The sequence below is a fragment of the Myxine glutinosa genome, chromosome 12 (assembly GCF_964187855.1).
Source record: "Myxine glutinosa chromosome 12, kmMyxGlut1.1, whole genome shotgun sequence".
NCBI lineage: Eukaryota > Metazoa > Chordata > Myxini > Myxiniformes > Myxinidae > Myxine > Myxine glutinosa.
The window spans coordinates 39,316,163-39,341,220 of record NC_136272.1 but is presented as its reverse complement, the minus strand read 5'-3'; the positions used below and the strand labels follow the sequence as shown (position 1 = coordinate 39,341,220).

At 44.5% G+C, this 25,058-nt stretch overlaps 1 protein-coding gene across 1 annotated transcript in view; it reads right to left on the bottom strand.

Moving 5' to 3' along the window:
- Nucleotides 1-25,058, bottom strand: part of MCM6 (minichromosome maintenance complex component 6) — a 76,632-nt gene that overhangs the window by 4,190 nt on the left and 47,384 nt on the right. Inside the window, exons 6-16 of the mRNA XM_068132670.2 lie at nt 22,832-22,977; nt 19,707-19,857; nt 17,235-17,376; nt 15,267-15,408; nt 15,036-15,143; nt 13,550-13,705; nt 7,367-7,495; nt 7,049-7,210; nt 6,818-6,932; nt 6,418-6,588; nt 3,958-4,100 (exon numbers count right to left, since the gene is read on the bottom strand). Coding sequence (XP_067988771.1) covers nt 3,958-4,100; nt 6,418-6,588; nt 6,818-6,932; nt 7,049-7,210; nt 7,367-7,495; nt 13,550-13,705; nt 15,036-15,143; nt 15,267-15,408; nt 17,235-17,376; nt 19,707-19,857; nt 22,832-22,977 — 1,565 coding nt within the window. The remainder of the gene's footprint in view (nt 1-3,957; nt 4,101-6,417; nt 6,589-6,817; nt 6,933-7,048; nt 7,211-7,366; nt 7,496-13,549; nt 13,706-15,035; nt 15,144-15,266; nt 15,409-17,234; nt 17,377-19,706; nt 19,858-22,831; nt 22,978-25,058) is intronic.

The window sequence follows — 25,058 nt, the reverse complement described above, 5'->3', positions numbered from 1 at the left end:
TGGAATGTTTGTGGAAAATTAAAGATTTCAAATAAACCTATTTAAAGTGTATGCGCACATAACTAATAAAAAAAACGAAGAAATATCTCTCGGTAATTTCCTGAAACATATTTTACTTCCGGCTAATATGTTGAATGAAATAAAAACGAAGAAATATATGTCGGCATCATTGTTGACGTTTTTGTGACGACTATCATCAAACGAAATAGTAATATATCATAACGGAAAAGCAAAAGCGAATTTTTAATATATATCGACACATTGCCGGCGGTGTCATGTTGGGCGGTGTATGATACACCATGACGCGATTTTAAAAAATATATCTCTGCATTTTCCCGCGTGTGTGGATTGTTCTCAATTATTGCTGACACCGAGTCTAAAAGTAAAACCATCGATAAAAATGAAATCATATGGTGAGTTAGATTGGAGATAAAGGCGTGAGAGAGACTCAATGGCCTTGAAGTTACAGGCCTTTGAGAATTCATTTCGTTCTATAAACGGCAACTTTCATCGGATTTTCTTCCCGTTTTTTTTCAACCGAGTCTAAAACTATGTTAGCGACTGTGAAAAATGAAATGATTTATCGAATTTGATTTGAAATAAAACTGGGGGAGAGCAAGACACCACGGGCCTACAAAACAGGACTCAAAGCTATGCGAGTTAATAAAATGGTGGATATTTGTTTATAGCCACTCCCAGAATGGGTGGAGCTATGGGTGGAGCTACTCTGCAAACCGAGTAAGCCACACCCCGGACAGACACCCAACAGATAGACAGACAGACAGAATCATCTACGGCTATTATAATATAGATAGGATAGGATAGGATAGGATAGGATAGGATAGGAATATAGGACCCAAATGACCCAGAGGACCCAAATGACCCAGAGGACCCAAATGACCCAGAGGACCCAAATGACCCAGAGGACCCAAATGACCCAAATGACCCAGAGGACCCAGAGGACCCAAATGACCCAGAGGACCCAAATGACCCAGAGGACCCAAATGACCCAGAGGACCCAAATGACCCAAATGACCCAGAGGACCCAAATGACCCAGAGGACCCAAATGACCCAGAGGACCCAAATGACCCAGAGGACCCAAATGACCCAAATGACCCAGAGGACCCAAATGACCCAGAGGACCCAAATGACCCAGAGGACCCAAATGACCCAAATGACCCAGAGGACCCAAATGACCCAGAGGACCCAAATGACCCAGAGGACCCAAATGACCCAGAGGACCCAAATGACCCAGAGGACCCAAATGACCCAGAGGACCCAAATGACCCAGAGGACCCAAATGACCCAGAGGACCCAAATGACCCAAATGACCCAGAGGACCCAAATGACCCAAATGACCCAGAGGACCCAAATGACCCAGAGGACCCAGAGGACCCAAATGACCCAAATGACCCAGAGGACCCAAATGACCCAGAGGACCCAAATGACCCAAATGACCCAGAGGACCCAAATGACCCAGAGGACCCAAATGACCCAGAGGACCCAAATGACCCAGAGGACCCAAATGACCCAGAGGACCCAAATGACCCAGAGGACCCAAATGACCCAAATGACCCAGAGGACCCAGAGGACCCAAATGACCCAGAGGACCCAAATGACCCAGAGGACCCAAATGACCCAGAGGACCCAAATGACCCAAATGACCCAGAGGACCCAAATGACCCAGAGGACCCAAATGACCCAGAGGACCCAAATGACCCAGAGGACCCAAATGACCCAGAGGACCCAAATGACCCAGAGGACCCAAATGACCCAAATGACCCAAATGACCCAGAGGACCCAAATGACCCAGAGGACCCAAATGACCCAGAGGACCCAAATGACCCAGAGGACCCAAATGACCCAGAGGACCCAAATGACCCAGAGGACCCAAATGACCCAGAGGACCCAAATGACCCAGAGGACCCAAATGACCCAGAGGACCCAAATGACCCAAATGACCCAGAGGACCCAAATGACCCAAATGACCCAGAGGACCCAAATGACCCAGAGGACCCAAATGACCCAGAGGACCCAAATGACCCAGAGGACCCAAATGACCCAGAGGACCCAAATGACCCAGAGGACCCAAATGACCCAGAGGACCCAAATGACCCAGAGGACCCAAATGACCCAGAGGACCCAAATGACCCAGAGGACCCAAATGACCCAGAGGACCCAAATGACCCAGAGGACCCAAATTCTATGTATGTTTCTATGATGATGTATGTTTTGGTGAAAGTACATAATGTGAATACTAGTAGCAATTTTACAAAAACCATGGCATAATTTCAAATCTTGACCCGAGATGATAATTATGCTACATCATAATTTCCATGTGCCAACCTGGGCGGAATCCAAGTGGATTCACTTGTTGCGGTAACGAAAAGTTATTGCAGACGGACGGACAGACAGACGGACGGACGGACGGACAGCCCGAAAACACAATGCCTCCGGCGACTTTGTCTTCCATAATACCTGTAGGGCAGGGATGCATTAAAGTACTGGTGTACTTTTACACTCACTACAAGGACAACACAGACAACATGACACCATCTCTGGGATTTTAACCTGTGATTGAGAGTTTGCACCTGTATCCAGCTTGTTCACTGTGCCCTCCTGCCCACCCCTTGCTCCTATTCTTTCCAGTGTCCTTTCTTCCCCCAGGTCTCCTTCTAACCTGCTGCTGGTGCCACCACCCCTAGCCCCCTTTGGCAGAGGTTATGTTTTCACCTCTGTCTGTCTGCAGAATATCTCAAAGTTATGGACGGATTCAGACGAAATTTGGAGGTCAGGTTTGGTGTGTGCCAAGGACGATTTGATTCGATTTTGGTGAAGATCCAGATGCGGATCCGATAAATGTTTCAATGATTCTTCACCATTGAGTGAATGAGTAAACCACCTTTAGAGGCCATTTTTCCCCGCAAGCAGGGGTTGGCCTTTTTCGGGAACCGTGGTTGTTGTTGTTTTTCGGTCCCCTTTTTGAAGCAATGTTTTACGGCCGGATGCCCTTCCTGATGCCAACCCTTTTTGCCGCCTTTAACGACAAACAGGGAATTACCAGTGAACTGGTACTCAATTAGCCGACCTCGGAAGGATGACAGGCTGAGTCAACCCCCCTGGCGTTAATTCAGCGATCGACCGGGATTCGAACCCACGATCCTAGGATCCTAAGCCCTAGCCTAGCACCAGGGATCTATTGAATGAGTGATCATTGAGTGAATGAGTGATGGGGGCAAAAAACGATACATCATGTGATATCTCAAAATCTTTGGTGGATTTGCATAAAACTTGGTGGACAGGTTGGTTATGACAAGGATGAACCGATTCCATTTTGGTGAAGATCCGAATCCAGATCTGAGATTCCCCCCCCCCAAAGTGTTTCTTCACCATTGAGAGATGGGGCCAAAAACAACATACAGCACGATATTTCAAAAAGTTGTGGATGGATTATGACAAAACTTTGTGGACAGGTTGGGTATGTGTCAAGAACAAACCGATTCGATTTTGGTTCAGGTCCAGATACAGATCAAGCCTATCGGTGGATACACAACGTAAACTTCAGCCTGGCTTGTACCCGTATGACTGTTCAGTATGCGCTCCAACGAGTGCCGTTCTAGTTTTCGTTCCGTTATGCCCTGGTCCATTCTGTGTTCTAGTTCTAGTTCTAGTTCCTCCACGAGTCTAGACTCTTATCAACAACAACAAAAACAAAAACATGGGATCCCAGCATGATGAGTTCGGTGCTCACACAGGAACACAAAACAGGTCAAAGCATCAACCTTTTAGCACAGAGGAAATAAATAATTCCCAAGCAGTGGAACCAAATGAACTGCACCAAAAGGTTGAAAATTGTAACACGTTAACCACCCAAAGAAATGCATTCTGGCCCAATTGCTTTGAGGATGCAGGAAGTTTTTAAAGGAAGAGTTCCTCATTTGAATCCCCATACTCACGAAGTGCACAAGGCGATGAATAACGCGCTCAACGATCGTCTTACGGTTCACCAACTCTGCCTCCGAATCAATCTCGCTTTCCACCTCCTTGAGGTACCAGTTCACAAGCTCACTCCGCCGAAGCGTGCCATCTTCTTCCTCTGCTGTGATCCCAAAAGAATGACCATAAAATTCCAAATCCTGATTCTTTAGCAAGGTGCATCAATGAAAAGCCCACAAAAGGACAATATCATCCCCTCTAATGAAGTACTGCAACAACAAAATGATAAGAAATAAAACAGACAGCAAATCCCCCAGCAGGCCGGAACGAGAAAATCATGCAGCGACATTCCCTCCCTTGCAGACCTTCATGACAGGATATGCGATGGACTTGTACACAAGCTTACTAATCCCTTGTACACTCGTAACCAATTCGCCACAAACCAACAACCAAAACTTGTGCTCAGTAGTTACTGTTGTAAATTATAAACTTTTACTTCATCTCATCTGGTCTTGCCTTGACCCTGTCCTTTTCTCTGTGGATTTGTCTCCCCGAGGTTGGCCAATCATATTTTCCCCACCTCCCCCTCCCCCACACTCCCCCAGAACCTCTAATCATTAAAGCATCCACCAGCTGTGTTGCACTGTCAATAAATAATCTATAATGTTCTTGCCGACCTTTTCCCTCTGTCCATTTGTCGCTTTTTCTGTCTGTATTTATCCTTCTGTCCCATATGTTTACGAGCCCCTTCTCGCTGTCCTGAACCCTTTTTCATGTCCGCCAATTCCTCTCTGGTTCCTCACTCTGTTCCATGAACCTTGACTTGCGTTTATTGAATAAAGTGAAAAATCCACAACTCGAGCCTCACAAACCAATTATCAAGAATGTGTATTCAACAGAACTAGGACCAGATGCAATGCAAAAGTCTTGTATGCATCTGTGTATGTACATACATGTGAGCGTGTCTAGATGTGCGTGTCTATGTGTGTGTGTGTCTGTATCTATATGTGCATGGGTGTATGCATACATATTTTTCTCAAACATTAATTTCCCAATTAAGCCCTGGTGTTGGCTTAGCGGTTAGGGTGCTGGCTTGGGATCCTAGGATCCTGGGTTCGAATCCCGGTCGATCGCTGAATTAACGCCAGGGGGGTTGACTCAGCCTGTTTATCCTTCCGAGGTCGGCAAATTGAGTACCAGCTTGCTGGGATGAATGATCACGGTGTGTACCCCGATTTAGAATAGGTACACCGTATTCCTGTGCATCGTAAGAGGTGACCAAGGGTTGGCGTCAGGAAGGGCATCCGGCCATAAAAAAAAAACATTGCCTCAAAAAGGGAACCATGATTGTCATGGGGCCCGCAAGGCTAACCCCCGCTCTAGCGGGGAAAATGGCCTTAAAACGATCATTCATTCATTCATTCATTTCCCAATTGTTACGTGTTCCTCCCCGACCTCCTGGTCCCGGTATACCTCAGAACCCCGGGAGGAGCCAAGGCAGAAAAATATGTTATTCCGTGTCGAAATCAATATGGAAACCACACCAAGAGTTATCAACAAACCAATAATATATTAAAAAATCACACAGGGATAACAATACAACAATGGTAGCAATCAATCATACAATCAATATCTTAAGATGGTACCATCTATTAAAGTAATAAAACTCACTGCTCTCCCAGTGAATATGACCGAACACTCCTCAATGTCTCTGTAACTCAATGGTGCTCCCGGCGAAGAGGCGATGAGGCGAGTAAGGAGGTGTAGGCAAGGCGGGGACCGTCACGTGGTCCCAACCAACAGCAAATTAGCGGTGGAAAGAGGAATCCCAAAGACGCGATCCAAACGTGCACATTCACCGTTCAACCGGCGAACCGCACCGTATTCTTCAAACGCCGCTGTCGCGCACACACATCCTCGACAAACCACCGGAGGACGAGACCAGCGGACGCGGCAAAACCTTGTTCCGCGAACGACGCGTGAGCTTCCCAAAATGGCGGACGGCTCTTACTCGAGCCGCAGCCTCTAGGTGAGGATTCTCCGGAATCTCACGCCTGTACCTGACTTCGCAGGCTTTTTCACTACTCCAGCGATAACACCAACCGCACGAGATTCCTTTCAAGGACTCAAAGTTCACTCGCGATGTACGCTCGACCACGCTAGGTACGGAGCTTCTACAAACGCGTCTTTCCACTTCTTCCTCTTCCCCTCTTCTTCTTCCTCTTCTTCTTCCTCTCTCCGTCCTCGTCTTCCGGCTTCCTGTCTCTTTTTCATGAGCGCTTTTAACCTTTTAACCACAATAACCATTTCCCTTAAACAACAATAACCATAATACTTAGAACCAACAATAATAATAATAGCAACAATAATTATTAGTGCCGAATCCATAACACAATACAGTATAGTGACACTTTTGCAAAGGAAGCAGGCACAGGGACAGGTTCAAGGACATGCACATGATAAAAAAGGTCAAAATTTACCCTCAACTTTCCGCAGATGAAGCACCAGCAGGTTGGACAACTGTTTGTACTCGGTAAAAGAGAGCCGCAATCCAGGTCGCGTGGATGCACCTTTGTGGGGACTTCCATCAGTTGCACGCGACTCTGACTGTTTAGGAGTTTCTCCATTGACTTGTCCACGTCCGCCTACGTCTGTGAACGCATCAGTTCTCAGAATCGACGGTACCACTGACCAAGCCGACCAATCAAAAAGGTTGATGATTGCTGGCCTTTTGCATAAATGGTAATACAAGTAAATAAGAAAAAAATGGGGGTAAAAATAAATTCAACCCAAGAGCACACCTCAAAAATAACACACCTTCAATCATTCATTGATTTATCACCCAAAAACATCCATTATACATCATTCTGTCCTACGTACCTGTTTGATCCATTTCCTCCTCCTCCTCACCCTCAAGGTTCACATCTGGAGTCTCCACGCGGATTATAGACTTGTTGAGCAAGCGAAATCCCTCCTTTACATGTTTTGGTTGAACCTGAGAAATGAACAGTAATCGGGAGAGGAGGGAGCGGTGGCTGAGGTGTAAATCCGAGCCCACCCTCTTCGTGCCTGACAATCCTCGAGTCTTCATAATCCCTCCACCCAACATACCTCATCACAGCAGTGCATGCGCGCCATCGCCTCTGCCAGGCGTATCATGCTCTCGAGCTGGCGCACAGTGATTCGCCACGCAGACTTGGTCACTCCCGAGCCGTCGCGTTGGCGCAGCCGCTTGTACTGCTCCACTATGAAGTCCTCAGATTCCTTGGTGATCTTGGAAAGGGGGATGGGGGGTAATCCAATGAAAGGGGTAATCTAAAGGTTTTTTTTTTTTTAATACAGTGCCCCACATTTAGGAGTTTATAATCAACCCTTTTCCTCATCAAGATGAATGGGACACAGTGACAGTGCATCATAGTGACAGTCTACCTTGGGCTTGAACTGTCGAGCAAAAAGCAGGTATCGGCGTATTTCCTCCAACGCGTACACCCGCTGGATAGATTCCTCACACCGTGCATGCAGGTCCACGATGCGCCGTGCAATTGCATAATCGGTGACCTGTCACAAGGAAAGATGGTCCAAAATCCACAGGTCCCTCAAACACACGAGCCACATGTTTGGTGGATTTGCCCAATAAAAGATAAGATTACGTATAGGATTGCAAACGATATGCAAAGACTGAAAAAATCTGGATTTGGATTTGGTCTGGATTCGGACCTGAACCAAAATCTAATCGGCTTGTTCTTGTCGCCAAATCAACTCGTCCACCAAGTTTAGTCAGAACCTCTCCACAACCTTTTAAGATATCCTACTCACAGACAAATAAACAGACACACAGACAGGAGTGAAAACATAACCTCCTTCCATCTTCAGTGGCGGAGGTAACAAAACCTTGCACCCCTTGGCCTCTGCAGACCAAGCACCTTTTCACCTTCGTCATTCGTGCATAAAGCTCACGGTGGAACTTGTTTGTTTATTAAGCGTAGGTCAATGAAAATAAGACGAATAACTTTTACATGCATTACAAGGTGGTGGACAAACAGTGGACAAACAATGGACAAATAAACATTGTAGAGCACACAATTTTGTCTTGGGATCTTAGCATCAGTTGCCATGGGAACAGGAAATCACTTGAGGTTTAGTTTTAGACGGTTATCCTGAGACGGTTATCCCTGGGGGGGTTGTCCCTCAAAACAGGTACTTGGATTTTTTTTCTTAGAATATACACACGCAATTCTGATTAAACGTGATCACAACCTTCATCACCTGTGATGTACCAATGCTTGTGCAAGGCATTCGAAAAATTGGGGTCTGAAGAGGTATACGGGATGAGGGTGGGGAGTAGGGGTCGCCCCCCAAAATAGGTATTTTTTTTTGGTTTGTTTGTTTGTTTAAAGTCATGATTATGTTAGTATGATTCTACATCCTGCCCTGTCTTCTAGAAACCAGTCAAGTTGGTTTAAAACAACTTTAGTCAGTGTAGTATACTGTTTATTCCACCAGGATAGTGACTGACACACACACACACACACACACACACACACACACACACACACACACACACACACACACACACACACACACACACACACACACACACACACACACACACACACACACCTTCCCAAGTGCACAAGTAGAATTTGTCTAAGAGAAAGGAGGTTGGGGCAGGGGGGAAGACGGGGGTGGGCACATAATATGTCAGGTAGCAATGACGAGAAATTAGAAAGAATATTGGGGGAAGAAATCCAATTTGAAGACTACACACCCTGGACAATGGCCAAGGATAAACCCCAGCCATACGCTCCATCCGGCCATCCTCGGTCCTCCTTGCTCGCATCTCACAGGCGCACTCTGGGTCATGTTGACCAGACGTCAACAGCTCGTATCATCATTGCCGAGTAAATATTAAACCCCATCATGGGAGCTCCGAAAAGATCAAAGCCTCAAACGAGAATTGGTTTAGTTTCCGCTGTTTGAGGAGCTGCGTAAATGTTAAATACAAGGAAAAATAGGGAGCATGGGAAAGAGGTATATCCAACACTGTGGACAGGAGGTGTAGACAAGGCCAAGCAGCCAAAATCAGATACTTTGTGTAGAGCTATTAGGAATGGATGTCGTCGGTTTTCGCAATCAATCCTGAATGTGTGAATGCGATGTCGAATGTCGATATTGCGGAGGCAAACACACAAGGAGTTTAACGATTTTAGCATCCAATCATGTAGGTAATGGAGACCGACAAGAGATGTTAATCTGGCGCTGGCGAAGAGTCCGTTTGAATTGAGCGATAAATTGAGGTATAATTATTACACCCTCATCTGTAAACAATACTTCAGACACAGACACCAAATTGTCACGTTCTTGGCAATTAAACTCTTTCCAAGGAACAGATAGCCAAACAAGCTGTTACTCCGAAGCATTCAGTTCAATATGTGTGGGGGAAGGGGAGGAGGAGGAGGAGGGGGAGGAGGAGGAGGAGGAGGAGGAGGATGCTGAAAAGGGGAGGAGGAGGAGGAGGATGCTGAAAAGGGGAGGAGGAGGAGGATGAGGATGCTGAAAAGGGGAGGAGGAGGAGGAGGATGCTGAAAAGGGGAGGAGGAGGATGCTGAAAAGGGGAGGAGGAGGAGGATGAGGATGCTGAAGGGCACTTACTTGCATGGATCCCACTGGCAGTCTGCAAACCCTGCAATAAGTAAACTCAAACCGAGACGAGATTAAAATGTACAAAAATGCCGGCTTTATTAATGAGATTCCGGTTACAAAGAAACGCATGATCAAATAATTTCCCAAATTGGGACGTCCCCACATACAGACACAAACACAGACGAAGGATAAAATAAACTGGAAAATAATTGTGTTGGATTTATGTGGTGGACTTAACTCAAATCGGCTCGTCTCGTCTCGTCTCATCCGGGGTGTTGTCGGGGACCGCTCGCTCGTTGACTGGAATGCGGCCGCTCGCAATGAAGCTTCCCCGTGCGTCCGTTCACTCCTGGACTCGTCACGCAGCAGCTATCACCAACGCTCGTTCGTGCTTGGAAAACCACAGCTCTTCCTCCTCATGATCATCAGCAAGATTTCCCAAACACAGCCGCTCACGATAGTGTCGAAATCAGAAGGGACAAGAGCGGCAATAACGACTGTTTTCTATTATCGCCAGAACGACAAGGCACAAGCTCTAGCTACAAGAGAAGGGAAGAGAAGAGAAGAGCAAATCTCCGCTGGAGTACCCTTTTATCACCCAGGCTCTGACGTCATCTGGGGTGCTTCGCCAATCAGCGAGTCGCTTCTTACCCCAGTCTTGCGTCACTCAAAACCCCGACCATTCACGGATCCTTGGGCGCGTCTTCATGGATCTTTCGTCCTATGTGTCCTTTCCAGTCGGGGTAATTATCTCTAGTGCGTCATCTGGGTTTCCAGTTAGTTTTATTATTAATTAGTGAAGCTAATGGGCGATTTTTACTATTGTCTAATGTGGTGCCATAAGGAAGATAGGGATAAATCACAGAGGGAACAACATACAGTAATACCCCGGCCTACGTCATTAATTGGTTTCATAAGCCGTGACGTAACTCGGTTTTTGACGTAAACCGGGCGTAATGTCTTAAAAATGCCTTAAAATGAAGACAAACACCGTAAAACTAGAGTAAATAACTGGAGGAGCAAATTGCAAATTTGCAAATCCATGCACATGTGCACATGTGCACATGCACACGTCGATCGGTTCGTTGACGCCGGATGCCGGCGAGGTGCCCGACGAGGCACCCCGGCTCGAGGCATGACACGGTCGTTCGTTTCACATGGGCCATGAGCCATGGGGCCTGACCTCGTCGTGGACATTGCACACTCTGCACGGTGACGTGACGTCTGCCACGGACGGTCGTCCGAGCCGGCATCGTCATGTTTCGCCGTTGCCACGTTACGTTGGTTGTTTTACACAGTAAAGGAATAATCACAAAAATACCAGCGAAAGGCAAAGCAAGCACGCGACCGCAGCACAGGACAAAATGCATATGGCGTCGCCTTTGTTTTGAATGAGAACCAGCACCTACGCGTACGTATACTGTACGTACATTTATTTTTTATTTTTAATGTGCTTTTTATTGTATTTTAAATTGTTTCGATCGTTAAAACATCAACGTTAAAACAACGATCAACAATCGTTAAAACGTTAAAACATCCAATTGTTTAAATTGTTTAATTTTTTTCACGTCCGTAGGAGTGACGTAATGTCGCACATAATGACGTTCGCTGAACTGAAATTTACTCCAGAAGAGTGGCGTAAATTCGGATTTGACGTAGGTCTAAATGGCGTAAAACGGGGTATGACTGTACAAGGGATTAATTAACATAATCCTCGAGATAATTAAGATGCCCCCCTTCCCCCCCCTCCCCCCCATGATGGGGATGCATATACAAGCTTAATCCAGAAAAAACGGTCTAAACAAGTACTTATTACATCAAGGTTTCTACACGACATTCGGGCACCAACCTATACAAGTCTACCTGGACTAAAAGTATCCCTACCCCCACAAACGTAACAATACGTTTTTATACACTGTCTAAAAGTAAGTTGGCTCTTGTAGTACGGGGATTACCGAGGACAAATTGCGGTCATTATACGACATGTATGGACACTTTGTACCTATAATTCATTTATTTTGTACCTAGGGGCGGGGGAAGGTTGAGGGGTGGTGGGATGAAGGAAGATTGTGTAAAATTAATCCAGAGCTGCATTCTATATGCAAATAATGAACTGTTAATGACAAGTTGTTCAAGTTACCTAGTGACAGTTTGCAACGACTTCAAAGCTGTCTTAACCTCATCAAATGGGAAATCATTTGGAGATTGTGCCAAAGTTATTCCCCATGACTGAACTTTAGCTTTGCCATATATGTAATCGAGTATGAAATTGAAGGACGTGGGAGGACTGGGGTGGTGGTGAAGAGAATAGGATTAGACAGCCATTTTCATGTCGAAACATGAATTGTGTGACAGCAAGCAATCAAACACGGAAATTGGTTCCCTCAAGAGCGTCGTTACATGGAATGAGGCTATGCACCGATTAGAGTGGATCATCCAATCTGAGCCTCACAAAGTCACCAACCACCCCCTCCCTCAATCGTATTAAATCTGTCAATTATCTGCAATTATTTATACTAATACACCCGTTCCCTACGGGAGCAGCAGGAAGGGTCATGTTATTATCCATTCTGGTGTATATAGATGACAGTAGATCTAGGCTGGAAACGTCACGATAATCTATTCATACACCTAAACACGGCGTTTGTCCACCGAGGAAAAACCTCTTGGGGAGGGAGGATATTATTCATATTAATATTATTTTGTAATAACATTAATATTATGCTATTATCATTTGTGTTGTTATTAGAAGTGGCCTTGGAAAAACACCACGATTAGCTATCTTTAACACACATATACACCTCAACATGGATTTCGCCCAAGACGGAAACTTCCTTGGGGAGGAGGCCAAATGAAGTTGTAACAACCTCCATCATGTGACCCCTTAGCCCTCCTGCCAAGTTTGGTTGAGATTGGATAAATAACGACTGAATGTATCGCAGTCAGACAGAGACAGACAGACACCAAATTGCATATTTCAGTAAGATATGCCTGAACCTTAAAGAATCAAAAACAGCTTGGACGATCTCCACCGTGCTCAGAATATCCAGGGTCAGGTCATTGGCCAGAAATTACCCCTCCCGCAACAAAGGGGAGACTACTTGCAATTTTCACCTGTACACGTGGAATAGTGCAAGTTGTTTAACCACTGACCCCTGCTGGGGGGAGGGGGGAATTGACACCAAATTTCACTACCAGAAGGAGGGGACATTATATTTTAACCAAATATATGACTGAGGATATATCTATCTATAATTCCAGCAATCTCTGTGTGTGTGTATGCGACCGCTGTTTCTCGACAACTACCGGTCCGATATACTTTAAACTTGCCAGGTATATTGCTGGGGACCCGAGGATGTGCCTTTTCAAGGTTTCATATTAATCGGACAATTACTTACCGAGCTATGTCCAAAAAACGATTCAACCAATCAGAGAGCAGCGAGCTATCGCGTGTGCCGAACGTGGCGAACACACTCTGCCTCGGACGGCACATTTGAGAGCGTATTCATTTATTTCACGTTGGCAAACTATGTTGCCGCTATGTTGGCGTTAAACTATGTTTTAAAACTAATTAAAACCATTTCATGTAAATAGAGGGGGGGGGGGGGGGGGATTGTCACTGTACTCGCAAGCCGTTCGCCGTTCGCTTTGGCGTTGCGAATGGACCAAACCATTTCATGTAAAGCGTTCGCCGTTCGCTTTGGCGTTGCGAATGGACCAAAACATTTCATGAACCAAACCATTTCATGTAAATAGAGGGGGGGGGGGGATATAATTTTAGATATATATATAGTACGGGCATGCCCTAGTTTTATTAAAAAATCAAAAAAAAATCAAAGCAAATGACAAACTTTTGTCCCAACCTGATGAAAGCTGTGCTGAGATAAATCTGCATTGGTCAAAGGTGGTCATTGGTCAAAACATCCTTTCTTGCCAAAACACAACTGAATTTGAGTACCTTATTCATACCTCATTGCATTCATCGATCACGATGAAGAAGAGATCAAAGCGAGACATTAGAGGAGCTGAAAGATTGACGTTCTGCTTTAGTGACTTGGAGCGGTCATAGCGTCCTCCGATCGGATTCGCCGCTGCCAGAATGGATGTCCGGGCATTCAGCGTGGCCTGAGACATAGATGTGACAAAATAGCATTTTAAAACAGTCAAGTAAACATTTGCATTGACATTAAAACGTCTACCCAACAGTATGCAATATTTCGCATGACCAAGGCCTTTGTGAAATATCGATACAATTTCAGGTGAACAACATTAGTAAACTAAAGCAATGCGACTGTGTTGCCAATATGCCTCCACATAGTCCCTGCCCATGACAATGGATAGATGCCCTCGATCACTGTCCTAAAAATAAACAAGTTTGGTTTAAATCCCTTTAGCTGTTTTGAAGTATCACATTTTTACCACAGGACAGGTTTCACATCGATCGGTGAAGCATTTTCGGAGAAGGGATTTTTGAAAATATTGGCTTTCAAGCTAATATGGCTGCCAAACCACGTGACATAAGACATCAAAAATGTAAACTCTGCATATGTATGGGTAGGGGATCACGCTTGTGAAGTTTCGTGTTGATCGGATATTAAAGGTTCGTTTTTCTACCCAAGATGGCTGCCAAACCACGTGACCTAGGACATCATAATTTTCAAACTTTATGCAGCAATGGTGTTAGATGACATTTGTAAAATTTCGCATCGATAGGGTAAGCGGTTTTAGAGATATAATTATTTAATATTTTCCTTCAATCCAATATGGCTGCCACACCATGTGACCAATGATGTTTTCGTGGTCAACTTTTAAATCGCCATGCCTAGTCAATGACACACGTAAAGTTGAGTCAATAGATTTGGTGGTTTGGGTGAAGATGCTTTTTTAAAGGTTTTAGGTTAAATCCAATATGGTTGCCAAACCATGTGACCTATGATGACATAAATTTAAAATTTCGATACAAATGGGTCAGAGATCATGTGCATGCAATTTCAGATTTTTAGGATAAGGCATTCGATTAAAACATTTATGGCTGGTATACCACTTCACTGATGACGTCATTATCATGCTTTTGTTCACCATTTACAATGTGCCATGTTTAAAATTTTTCCAGTCAGCAGTTTCCAAGAAATATTGTTTAATCATTTGTGTTTAATCCAAGATGACTGCCATACCATGTGACCTATGACATCACAATTATCATAAAAACATGCTGCATGGGTTTCACTCCTACCCTGAAAGTTTTGTCTCAATTGGACATGCGGCTGCTGAGAAAAAAAGAGGTTTAGCCCATATGGATGGATGGACGGATGTACGGACAGACAACACGAAAACACAATGCCTCCGGCCACCTTCGGGGGCAGAGGCATAACTATAGAGAATGCAAAAATGCTAAATGGGTTTTCAATATCACTGAAGTGAATAGCCAAATAAAAGATAGAAAATGTGGACGTACCCTCACACCAGCCTTGGCAATAGAGATGGTTTGTTGTTCCATGGCTTCATGAATGGCAACCTGATCTCGTGGCTCCATCTTATCAAACTCATCAATGCAGCAGACACCCTACAGGTATGTGCTCAAAGTCAACGGAAACTAACAGAAACGCCACAAACATATCCCACGTATAGAATCCCACTGCTCTTCCACAAAATAAATCACGAAAAGTCAAATGACGACCGATCTCACATTGTCGGCGAGCATGAGCGCGCCAGCCTCGATGACAAACTCGTGCGATTCCTCATCTTTGAGGACAGCGGCAGTAAGCCCAGCAGCGCTGCTGGCCTTTCCGCTCGTGTAGATGGCACGTGAGCTGAATTCGTCAACGTGCCTGTGTGAGAGCATTCCCAAGATGCAAAATCCATAATAGTTTTTAGAAAAGGGAAAATGAGGAGGACACAGTACAAAAATAATCTAAAAGGGATTATCAGATTGTCAGTTAGGAAAACTAGATTAATCCACCTGAAGAAATATTATCCAAGTTCATGTAATAAAGAACAACCACCATCCTCTCTCCCTCCCTCCACTTCTACCCAAAAATAAACAAACAGGAAGACGTCATGCAGAGCACGATACTTGCAAAATCCACCCCTTCCCTCCCCCCCCCCTTTCCCCAAAAGGATGCCATTGATCCATCAAATTGTCCATTTCATCCAGATTAAAATTGACGATCTTGATCAAAGCTCGGGTTAATAGGATGAAAATTGACGATTTTTCAAATGAAAATTGATGATTTTACAAGTTTCACCTCAAAAATAGTTGGTTTCCCCATTCAGTGAGGCAATATACAAATGGTGTTCAATTTTCAAGTCAATCGGATGAAAATTGATTTTTCAGATGAAAATTGATGATTTTGTAAGTTTGACCTTTGACTTTTTGACCTCAAAATTAATTTGTTTCCCTATTTAGTGACTCGATATGCAAATGCTGTTCTATTTTCAAGTCAATCGGTTGAAAATTGATGGTTTTTCAGATGAAAACTAATTTTTGAAATTTGACCTTGTGTTGACCTTTGACCTTTTGACCTCAAAAAGTTGGTTTCCCAATTTAGTGACAATATACAAATGCTGTTCAATTTTTAAGTCAATCGGATTTAAAATGGCGATTTTAGAAATTTGACCTCCAGATGACCTTTGACCTCAAAATCAATAGGCATCTCAGTTGTGACGACCTCTACAACTTGGTGCAGTTTCATGACGATCGGTTTAAAATTGTGAGCTCTAGGCCGGTGACAAACAAACAAACAGACAGACAAAATAACAAGACGTCATGCGGAGCACGATACTTGCAAAATACGCTCCCCCCCCCTTCCCAAGAAAAAAAATTCCATTGATACAGCAAATTGTCCGTTTCATCAAGATTAAAATTCACAATCTTGATCAAAGCTGGGGTCAACAGGAAGAAAAGTGATGATTTTTCAAATGAAAAATGATGATTTTGTAAGGTTGACCTTCAGTTGACCTTTGACCTTTTGAGCTCAAAAATAGTTAGTTCCCCTATTTAGTGACTCGATGTGCAAATGCTGTTCAATTTTCAAGTCAATCGGATGAAAATTGAAGATTTTAGAAATTTGGCCTATGTACCTTTTGGCCTATGTTGACCTCAAATATACTTGGTGGTTGAATTCCGTGACCAGATATGCAAGTCCTCTTCAAATTTCAAGTCAATTGGATGAAAATTGAGGATTTTAGAAATTTGGCCTATGTTGACCTCAAAACTACTTGGTGGTTGAATTCAGTGACCAGATATGCAAGTCTCTTCAAATTTCAAGTCAATCGGATGAAAATTGAGGATTTCAGAAATTTAGCAAAGTTGGTGACCTTTGGCCTATGTTGACCTTTTGACCCCAAAAACAATAGGCTTCTTGCTTTTGACCAACTCTACCAGTTGGTGAAGTTTCGTGAAGATCGGTTGAAAATTGTGACCTGTAGGCCAGTGACAAACGAACAAACAAACGAACAAACAGACAGACAGACAGACAGACAGACAGACAGACAGAGAGAACCACAAACGCAATTGACCAAAATACTTGAAAAATCTTCGATTTTGAAAGTAACAAAAGCAAACGGCCAATATACTTGAAAAATCTTTGATTTTGCAAGTAATAAACAGCTGCGCTCTAACTAGTATTAGAGAAACCAGAGGACATGTACGCACTTAAGAAACTGGCTTTTGGATGTGCTCGGATCACCCACAATGCACACGTTTATGTCCCCGCGGAGGGACGTTCTCTCCATGGTGGTCTTGGGGACACCCCCAAACAGCATCAGTAAGATGCCGCGTTTCATCTCGTCATTCCCTGGATACAGTCACACAAGGTTCTGATAGCAGTTTACACAAACCGAACAAGCCGAGAGGCACCTTAAATTTGAATGATCAAATCGATAACAAACGGGGCTCCTGCACTGGCCCTTCAAAGCGATATCTCGTCCTTCATGATTAGGACGAGCTGTCCATTCTAATAATGAACAGCTAGCTCCGAAACCACAGAAACAGGGAAGAGGCTACACCAAAATGGAATCCACAGCCTGGGATAGCATCATCATTTCAAAAAAAGAACACTCATTAAAGGTGACAATGACAGGATGGTATAAAAGATATCCAGTTGGACTGAATTGGAAAAAATGTTTTCTGTATGTTGTAAGACACTCATTCAGTTCTGGGAGAACGAACATCTATCAGCTGTACCCTGTTCACGGTTACCTTGTGGCTCAGGTATGCAGTGAGAAAAATGAGTTTATCTCATTGCAATTGCAATCCCGCATCTCGCAACTTCTTCAAGACGCCCTCCCACCACTCCCCCACCTCAAGGTTTTGTGAGCAGATGGTCAATGCATCAAATTGGATAAGTATGCGAGCGAGCTTCCGGATTAACCGTAATCCTGTAGTCTCTGCACATATGAATCGAGCGATCTCCTTTCATAGCCGGAATGACTGAAGCTGCCCAACGAGAAAATTGCGCAAGCTCTATGATCCCAGCATTAAACAATCAATCAAACTCCTGATCCCTCCGGCGGAAATTGTCAAGGAGCTGTATTTGGGGTCAATATATAGCTCAACACCCGTTCCTTTCAGTTTCCCCAGCATAAATGTGGAAAGGTCACCAGTCCCCTAGGAGCTTCCACAATTGATCACTGGCATTGAGGTTGTTCACTTCGTGCCAATTCAAGCGGATTTCCCGAAGCCAATCCCAGCCCAGCAGACTGGGACCTGAGCCTCACCACAATCAAGGTCAACTCTGCCTTCTGTTTGCCACACGTTAGTGACTTTACATTCTCCAACAATACCCCTCAGATTCACGAGTATATGTGCGGAATATGGTCTGACAGGCAGATTGCCGGCCTGGTTGGCTTGTCTGCCCCCCACGTCTCCTGGAACACAGCCTCACTAAATCGGTGATATTGATGATCCGGTATCTATTTGCATCAGCACTTAGCTGCCTCGTACCCCCAACTGAATGACGAGTGGTCGGAATTTAGCTTGGTTGCTCGATTTATGAAAAAGACTGTACGTGTCCTCGTCATTTTCATAGACTTTTTGCCCGTTCCTTGTGGAGAACTGTTCTTGCTCCCAGGAACACTTCAGGTCTTGGGTTTCATATGACAGAAATTTGCAAATGCACCGTTTTTCCACAGATATAGTAGTCCGCATTCCTAGCTGAACAATCATAAGCTTAATTATGAGCTGTCCACCCACAGCCATCACGTCTTTACAACAGACCAAAGCAGTTACAAAAAGACAAACCGTGGGGGTCTGGCGGCCACTCAAACTCGTCATCTTGTTTACTGCTATCTCCCGCCATACTCTGGCATATTCGCTGACATCCAATGTGGTTTTTTTTCCCCACCAATTCCATTGCAGAAGATGTGCATTCATTATGCTTGTCATAGGGTCCACTAGCGCAGGGCCTTGTCAAAATCCAATGTTGCTTCCATCAGTAATCTGCATTGGATGTGGACGTTCCCAATTCCACAGACTAAACGACCACGCAGCATTTCTTCAAGATTACTTCCAGTCACACTTTTCAGCCAATTTATGCAAGGCTGCTACAAATTCCGAAATGGACTCGCTCCCTTTTTGACTGCGGCAATTTATCTTGTAGTACTGCACGATCAGCGATGGCTTTGGATTCCGGTGTTGTTTGACGACGCAAATGAGCTCTGAAAAAGAGATACCCCCCTGCTTCCTCGGTGTGAACAAACTTCACATTAGCTTGTAGGCCGGCACACCGCAAACCCTCAGCAGTATCGATTGTTGATTATACACACTCGTAATGACGTCATCTGCGAAATAGTGTGGAATACGCTCCACATAAAGCGACCACTCTTGCTCTTCTGATTTAAACCCTCCAGTTGTCAAATGTGCCCGTGGTTTCAGGAAAGAACAAAAAGTAAGTCTCCAAGGCAAATAGTTTATCGTCGTCGCCAGATTATTGGTTCTCCGAGAATTGAACAGCTGTCTTACAAGAGAAGGAAGATTCACACGTACAATCAAAGACACAGCATAATGATACATCACACCTAATCTGTTTGGATCATCACAATCCGAGGCACAATCACTCTGTGGATGTCAAGCATGCCCGTGTCATTCCCTTCACCCCTCCCCAAAACCATTGGATAACTGACTCACCGTGGATTGTGGGGAATAGGCTGGTGCAGAGGTTTTGGTAAAGGTTTTTGTCCTGGCTCATCTCAAAGACCTTCTCCCACTCCTGCACAGTCATCTGGTTTTTGATGCTCTCGGCAGATTGCTCCTCGTCGCGAATCTCCTTACCCCCAAACTAGGCGGGGAACAACCGGGATGAGAGAATGTACACGTTGGCCAAGAGTACAGCGTACTCACACAACCACATCACCTTTATAAGGACCCTGAGGAGACAACTCTGATCAAACGATAACGAGTTTGACACATTTTAAGTGAGATATTACTTGTGATTAATCAGTTACATTTGCAATCACGATCGACATGCATTTGAAACCCAATGAGGCATTAGGGAGGAAATCGGTAAATAAACGATTGCATTACATACGTATCCACATATCCACAGAAAGGCCAACTGGAGTTATCATCATGTTAAGTCAGCATCTTCCCATTTTCTCAGTTGATTTTTAACTGAGATTAGTAACGATTTATGTGATAGCATCCATCTTCACACAAGGTCTTTCCTTGACCAATCTGAACGTTTAACAACCTACAAGGCCTTAATTTAGAGCTTGATGGAGTCCTGCCCTCCGCTTTGTGCTGGCGCCGTCTCACACCTTGACCTTCTTGATGTGTGTAAGGAAGGCCCTCAAAATTATTTGGATCTCCCGTGACGAAGCCGAGTGTCTAGGCCTGATACTTTCAGCTGCTATTTGGAGATCTGCAATTCAAATTAAAGCCTTTGCGTTCAGACCATCTTGTGGAGCGTTAACTCCGGCTACATCAGGCTAGCGTCCGGTAGGACCTGGCAGGTGTTCATGAAAACACATTTTCCCTTATAAGGAACTTCATTGCAGGAGGTGAAGAGGCCATTCGGCATGCCTAGGCTAGGATTGCCAATGTATGGTTGCTTGTCCATGCCCTATGCTTTTTAAATGCTGCTTGTCAAGCAAGGAAACAACACATACCATTTTGGTATGACTTGACTTGAATCTTGATTCGAAACGCCAACCTCCCAGTCTCAGAACAGACGATCTAAACATTACATCACCGAGTCTGGTTATATGATCCCGCATTAAAAATCATCCAAAGACCTCCAAGGCTTCTGAACCTTGAACTACAGGTTACACAAGACATCGACTTGCAGACCCACAAGATCACACCTCCAAAAAGGATTCTAGAGCAATTGCAACTTCTTGTAATAAAAAAATAAATAAATAAATAAACAACATGAGAGCGAAGTCAATGGCGAGCATCGCAAATCCCCACGCTTCCCACCAAAAGCAAAGTTGAAGGATGGCAAAAAGCTCCACCAGGAATGATATGACCCAATATCAAATTTAGAGTTTGTTATTTTTCTCCGTTTTGACCCCTGTGACCAAGTCCCCAACCCCTGGAGGCATAAACCCAGGGTCAATTTTTTTTTCATATTTCATGCGTCTTCCAATGATGGTTGCATATACAAAGTTTCATCAAAAAATGTTTTAAAATATGTCCGTAATTGCATTTTTGGTACAGAATCTGAACTTTAAATCCCACCCGGTGGCAGGGACAAAATAATACTGCTTTTACACCTTCGTGCCATCGTGCCTCCTCAACACAAATTATGAATGTGTTGATCATAACTACCAACTTTGGGGAATTTCTGCCCAACCGTTTAGGAGATGGCGTGAAGGACGGACGGAGCCGATTACAACATCCCCCTCATTTTTTTTTTCCTCAAAAAGCAAAGGTCTCAGCTCATTTAAAGCTCTTAGCAAGAATTACAAATAAAACTCTGCGGCTCCATTAAAAACTCAAAACACATACTTTCTGCCTCTCAAAGCAGCCATGGATTCCATCCTGACGTTTTTACTCCACCCATCCCTCTTCAATGCCCTCTTAATTTATTTGGCTCTTCCATTTCAAAACTTAGCCTGTGATCAAAAGCTCGTCCCAAAGGAAACAGCTAACTTCAACCTGCAGCTTCCGGTGATTAACCTGTTGAGAGGACACCCCCAAACTGAACTACCATCTATCCCAACTCCTCTCACACCAGAATATAGCATTTTTAAATTCCATCCTCACGTCAAACTCGATACATCACATGAAAGTCCTAATCCCGTAGAGGCGCAAACCACAAATGCAACAGGATACCCATTTCAGGCTATTGGCAAGATCTCAAAAAGTGGCCTCGAAATGATGAAATGTTACATTGCCAACAACTAATTCTGGAAAGTGCTTGTTGGCAGTTTTGAAAATGTCCTACAGTGGAGATATCTGGTTGCCATGGTAATCACCTCAAAAGATCCTTAAAACTATAAACTATCAGCTGTCTTCAAACTCTTGGTCAAATATCAAAACATTTCAGTTTTAAAAATGAACAACAATAGTCTCAAAAGTTTCATATCTCTGCCAAATGTTGTGCTATAGATTCCCTTTCACAACGAACCTTATTGTATACTGATGAAGTACTGATCAGCAAAAAAAAAGTATTGATTGTTCCCATGGCAACTATGAGAATACAGTACTGAGATAAGATTAGCCCACTGTTGTACTTTTGGTCATAGAATTCTGAAGTGTCTCATGAGTCAGCTTATACGCTCAAATTAACCGATTGTACGACTTAGCTGCCAATTATGTTGTCTGCATTTGTCTCACCAAAGACATCACTTTCTACATGTCTAATGACTCCAATTAAGTTGTGGGCTATGTGGAAACCACCAAGCTTTATTACTTCCACAAATGTTTAGACCTCCACAACTGTTCTATCAATAAATTCAATCGGTTTTAGAGCAATCATCGAGTTAGTTACAATGGCAACCATATATCTCCCCTTCAGGACATTTTCAAAACTGCCAACAATCATTTTCATAAACTGAAGGATGTGGACTGTTCAAAAATATTTGTTGGCAGTCTCCAACATGCGGTACAACCTATGTCAACATTTTCAGACATTGGCAATCGTCTATTTCCGTTGGAAAGGGATTTTGCGATCTGCGCAGAGGCTCGGAGTCATGACGGCCATTTCTTTGCATAAAATCTGAAACCAAATGCGGCCCCATGCCGCAACCGCAATGACCTTAACCAATGGTGTTTAGTGCTGGTCGACACACAATGAGCGGGTCACTTACTCGTGGATTAGTGGGCGCAACATAGCAGGCGAGAAAGGCGAGGCGATAATTCAGATCACGCACGCCCAGCGCTTTCAAACCACGCACACCGCTCGTGTTGAATCCTTCAGGCCCTGCCACGCGTGCAGACGTCTCTGCACGAGCACCTGTATGCAGAAAACCACATATGTGCACCAAATTGCGTCATGAGCACGCCAGCCAGAATCAAAGCGGAAAACATTGATAAGAAAAATGTACAAAGTAAATAAATAAATAAATAAAACATTCAAATATGTTATCCAAGATATCAAAGAAAGATGGTTCTATGGTTCTCTCGGTTCTCTATATGTTGTTCTCTATATGTTCTCTATATGGTTCTCTCGCCGGCCTTCTCCCCTTATCAAGGGGGGATTAACCCCTTGTCTTTACTGGCCTGGCGCGAACCGGGGCTTATTACGTCCTTTCCGGGCGAGCGCGAAATAGGGTTCCGGGACCAAATTCTCGTTTGTACCCAAGTACTCGCGCCGCCACAGAAACGAGGAAACAAGCCTCGCACGAACCACGTGAGGTTGGAATACGCCGAGCGGTTTGCGTACACGTGATCTGCGCAGTTATAACTAATGGAACCCGATTGGAGCGATCTTATTCGTGCCACGCTTAGTCAATTGGAGAAATCATGGGAACGATGGAATTCAGAAGAAAGGAAGAACAGAGTGGTTTAATGATTATCACACGTATATACAGTTCAGGACGAAGAGACACAGAGAAATCCTTATACAGTCTTATTCTTAATTCCCAAAGACAACGGGCCCGTCTGACACACTCACACGGGGTATTGCAGATGGGCAGGTGTTCCCCAGCGCATCCAAGGGTGGTCCTCGTCCAGCCCTCCGTGGTCCCCGGCACGTCCGTGAAGATGGAGATCGGCGAAGACAAGGCCACGCAGCGCGTCTCTCGAGCAAGGGCGATATATCGGGGCGAACGGCAGGGAGGGCTTTTACGGCAAAGGCGGGACGGCTTTTACGGCAAAGGGCGGTTATTCAGCCTCGTTCACTCGCTTGGCTGGAACACGCAAGTTCGTTATCACCGCGCCTGGCTGCCCCCGCGTATATCTAGCACCCAACTCTTCTTCCTCAATCCCCGGTGTTGGTTAGCGCCCACGTTCTTATGTGATAGTCAAGTTCATCAAGCGGTGCAATGCAAGTGATGCAAGTCCTCTCACGCAGCCAGTCCTCTCCTCTGCAAGTCCTGTTCCCCCGGTAAGTCCTCTCCCTCTCCTCTGCAAGTCCTCCCTCTCTGCAAGTCCTGTTCCCCCGGCAAGTCCTCTCTTCCCTCTGCAAGTCCTCTTGAGGGCTTTGCGCATCGGGTTATATAGGCCCGCCCCGCGAGCCTTCTGGAACTCACCAGACTCTTCTCACCACGCCCTCTGATGCAACCACCTCTGACCTCTGATTGGTGGCTCATGCTTACCGTCATCGCCTCTGCCGCACCCGACCTCGACGCCGCCCCCACCTTTTTAGGCCTACCTCGTGTTAACTCGACTAGTGAGCGAGCAAAGGGCAGCAAAATGGATTGCACCGACCGAGGTAGAATGGTTTGCCGAAGTAGGACCTATTCTCCTGTCTTTACACAACGCAGGATTAACACTGGAAGGGGCCTACTCTCACATATACTAAGACATAACTATACTACAAACGAGGATACAAGTTGCTTGTGTGACTATCTATGGGGGGCAACCTTTAACCTTTATTGAGCTCACTGTACACATCTCAAAACCGTAGCAATATTAATGATCACAGAGATGTCAATTTGACGTAAACATGAAATTCCCCAAACATGAAATTCCCCAAACCAGTCCTGCTTGCGGTGGTGTTTTTAAGATTGTAAGAGTATATACATAATATATATATATATATATATATATATATATATATATATATATATATATATATATATATATATATATATATATATATATATACAGTGAAACCTTGACTTACGAGTGCACCAACTTACGAGTTTTCCGAGATACGAGCCGTCGCTCGGGCGGTTTATTGCTTTGAGATGCGAGCCGAGATCTGAGTTACGAGCTTACGCCACCCGCCACCAAGTGGGTTCCGGTCACGTGGTTATCTTGCCGTGCAAGCATCTCTGCCGTATATCGCTGCTGCTTTGTTTTCGCATTTTGGTTATTTTGGAAAATTTCTTAGTTTTAACCATGGGTCCTAAGAAATTGAGTGCCAAGGGC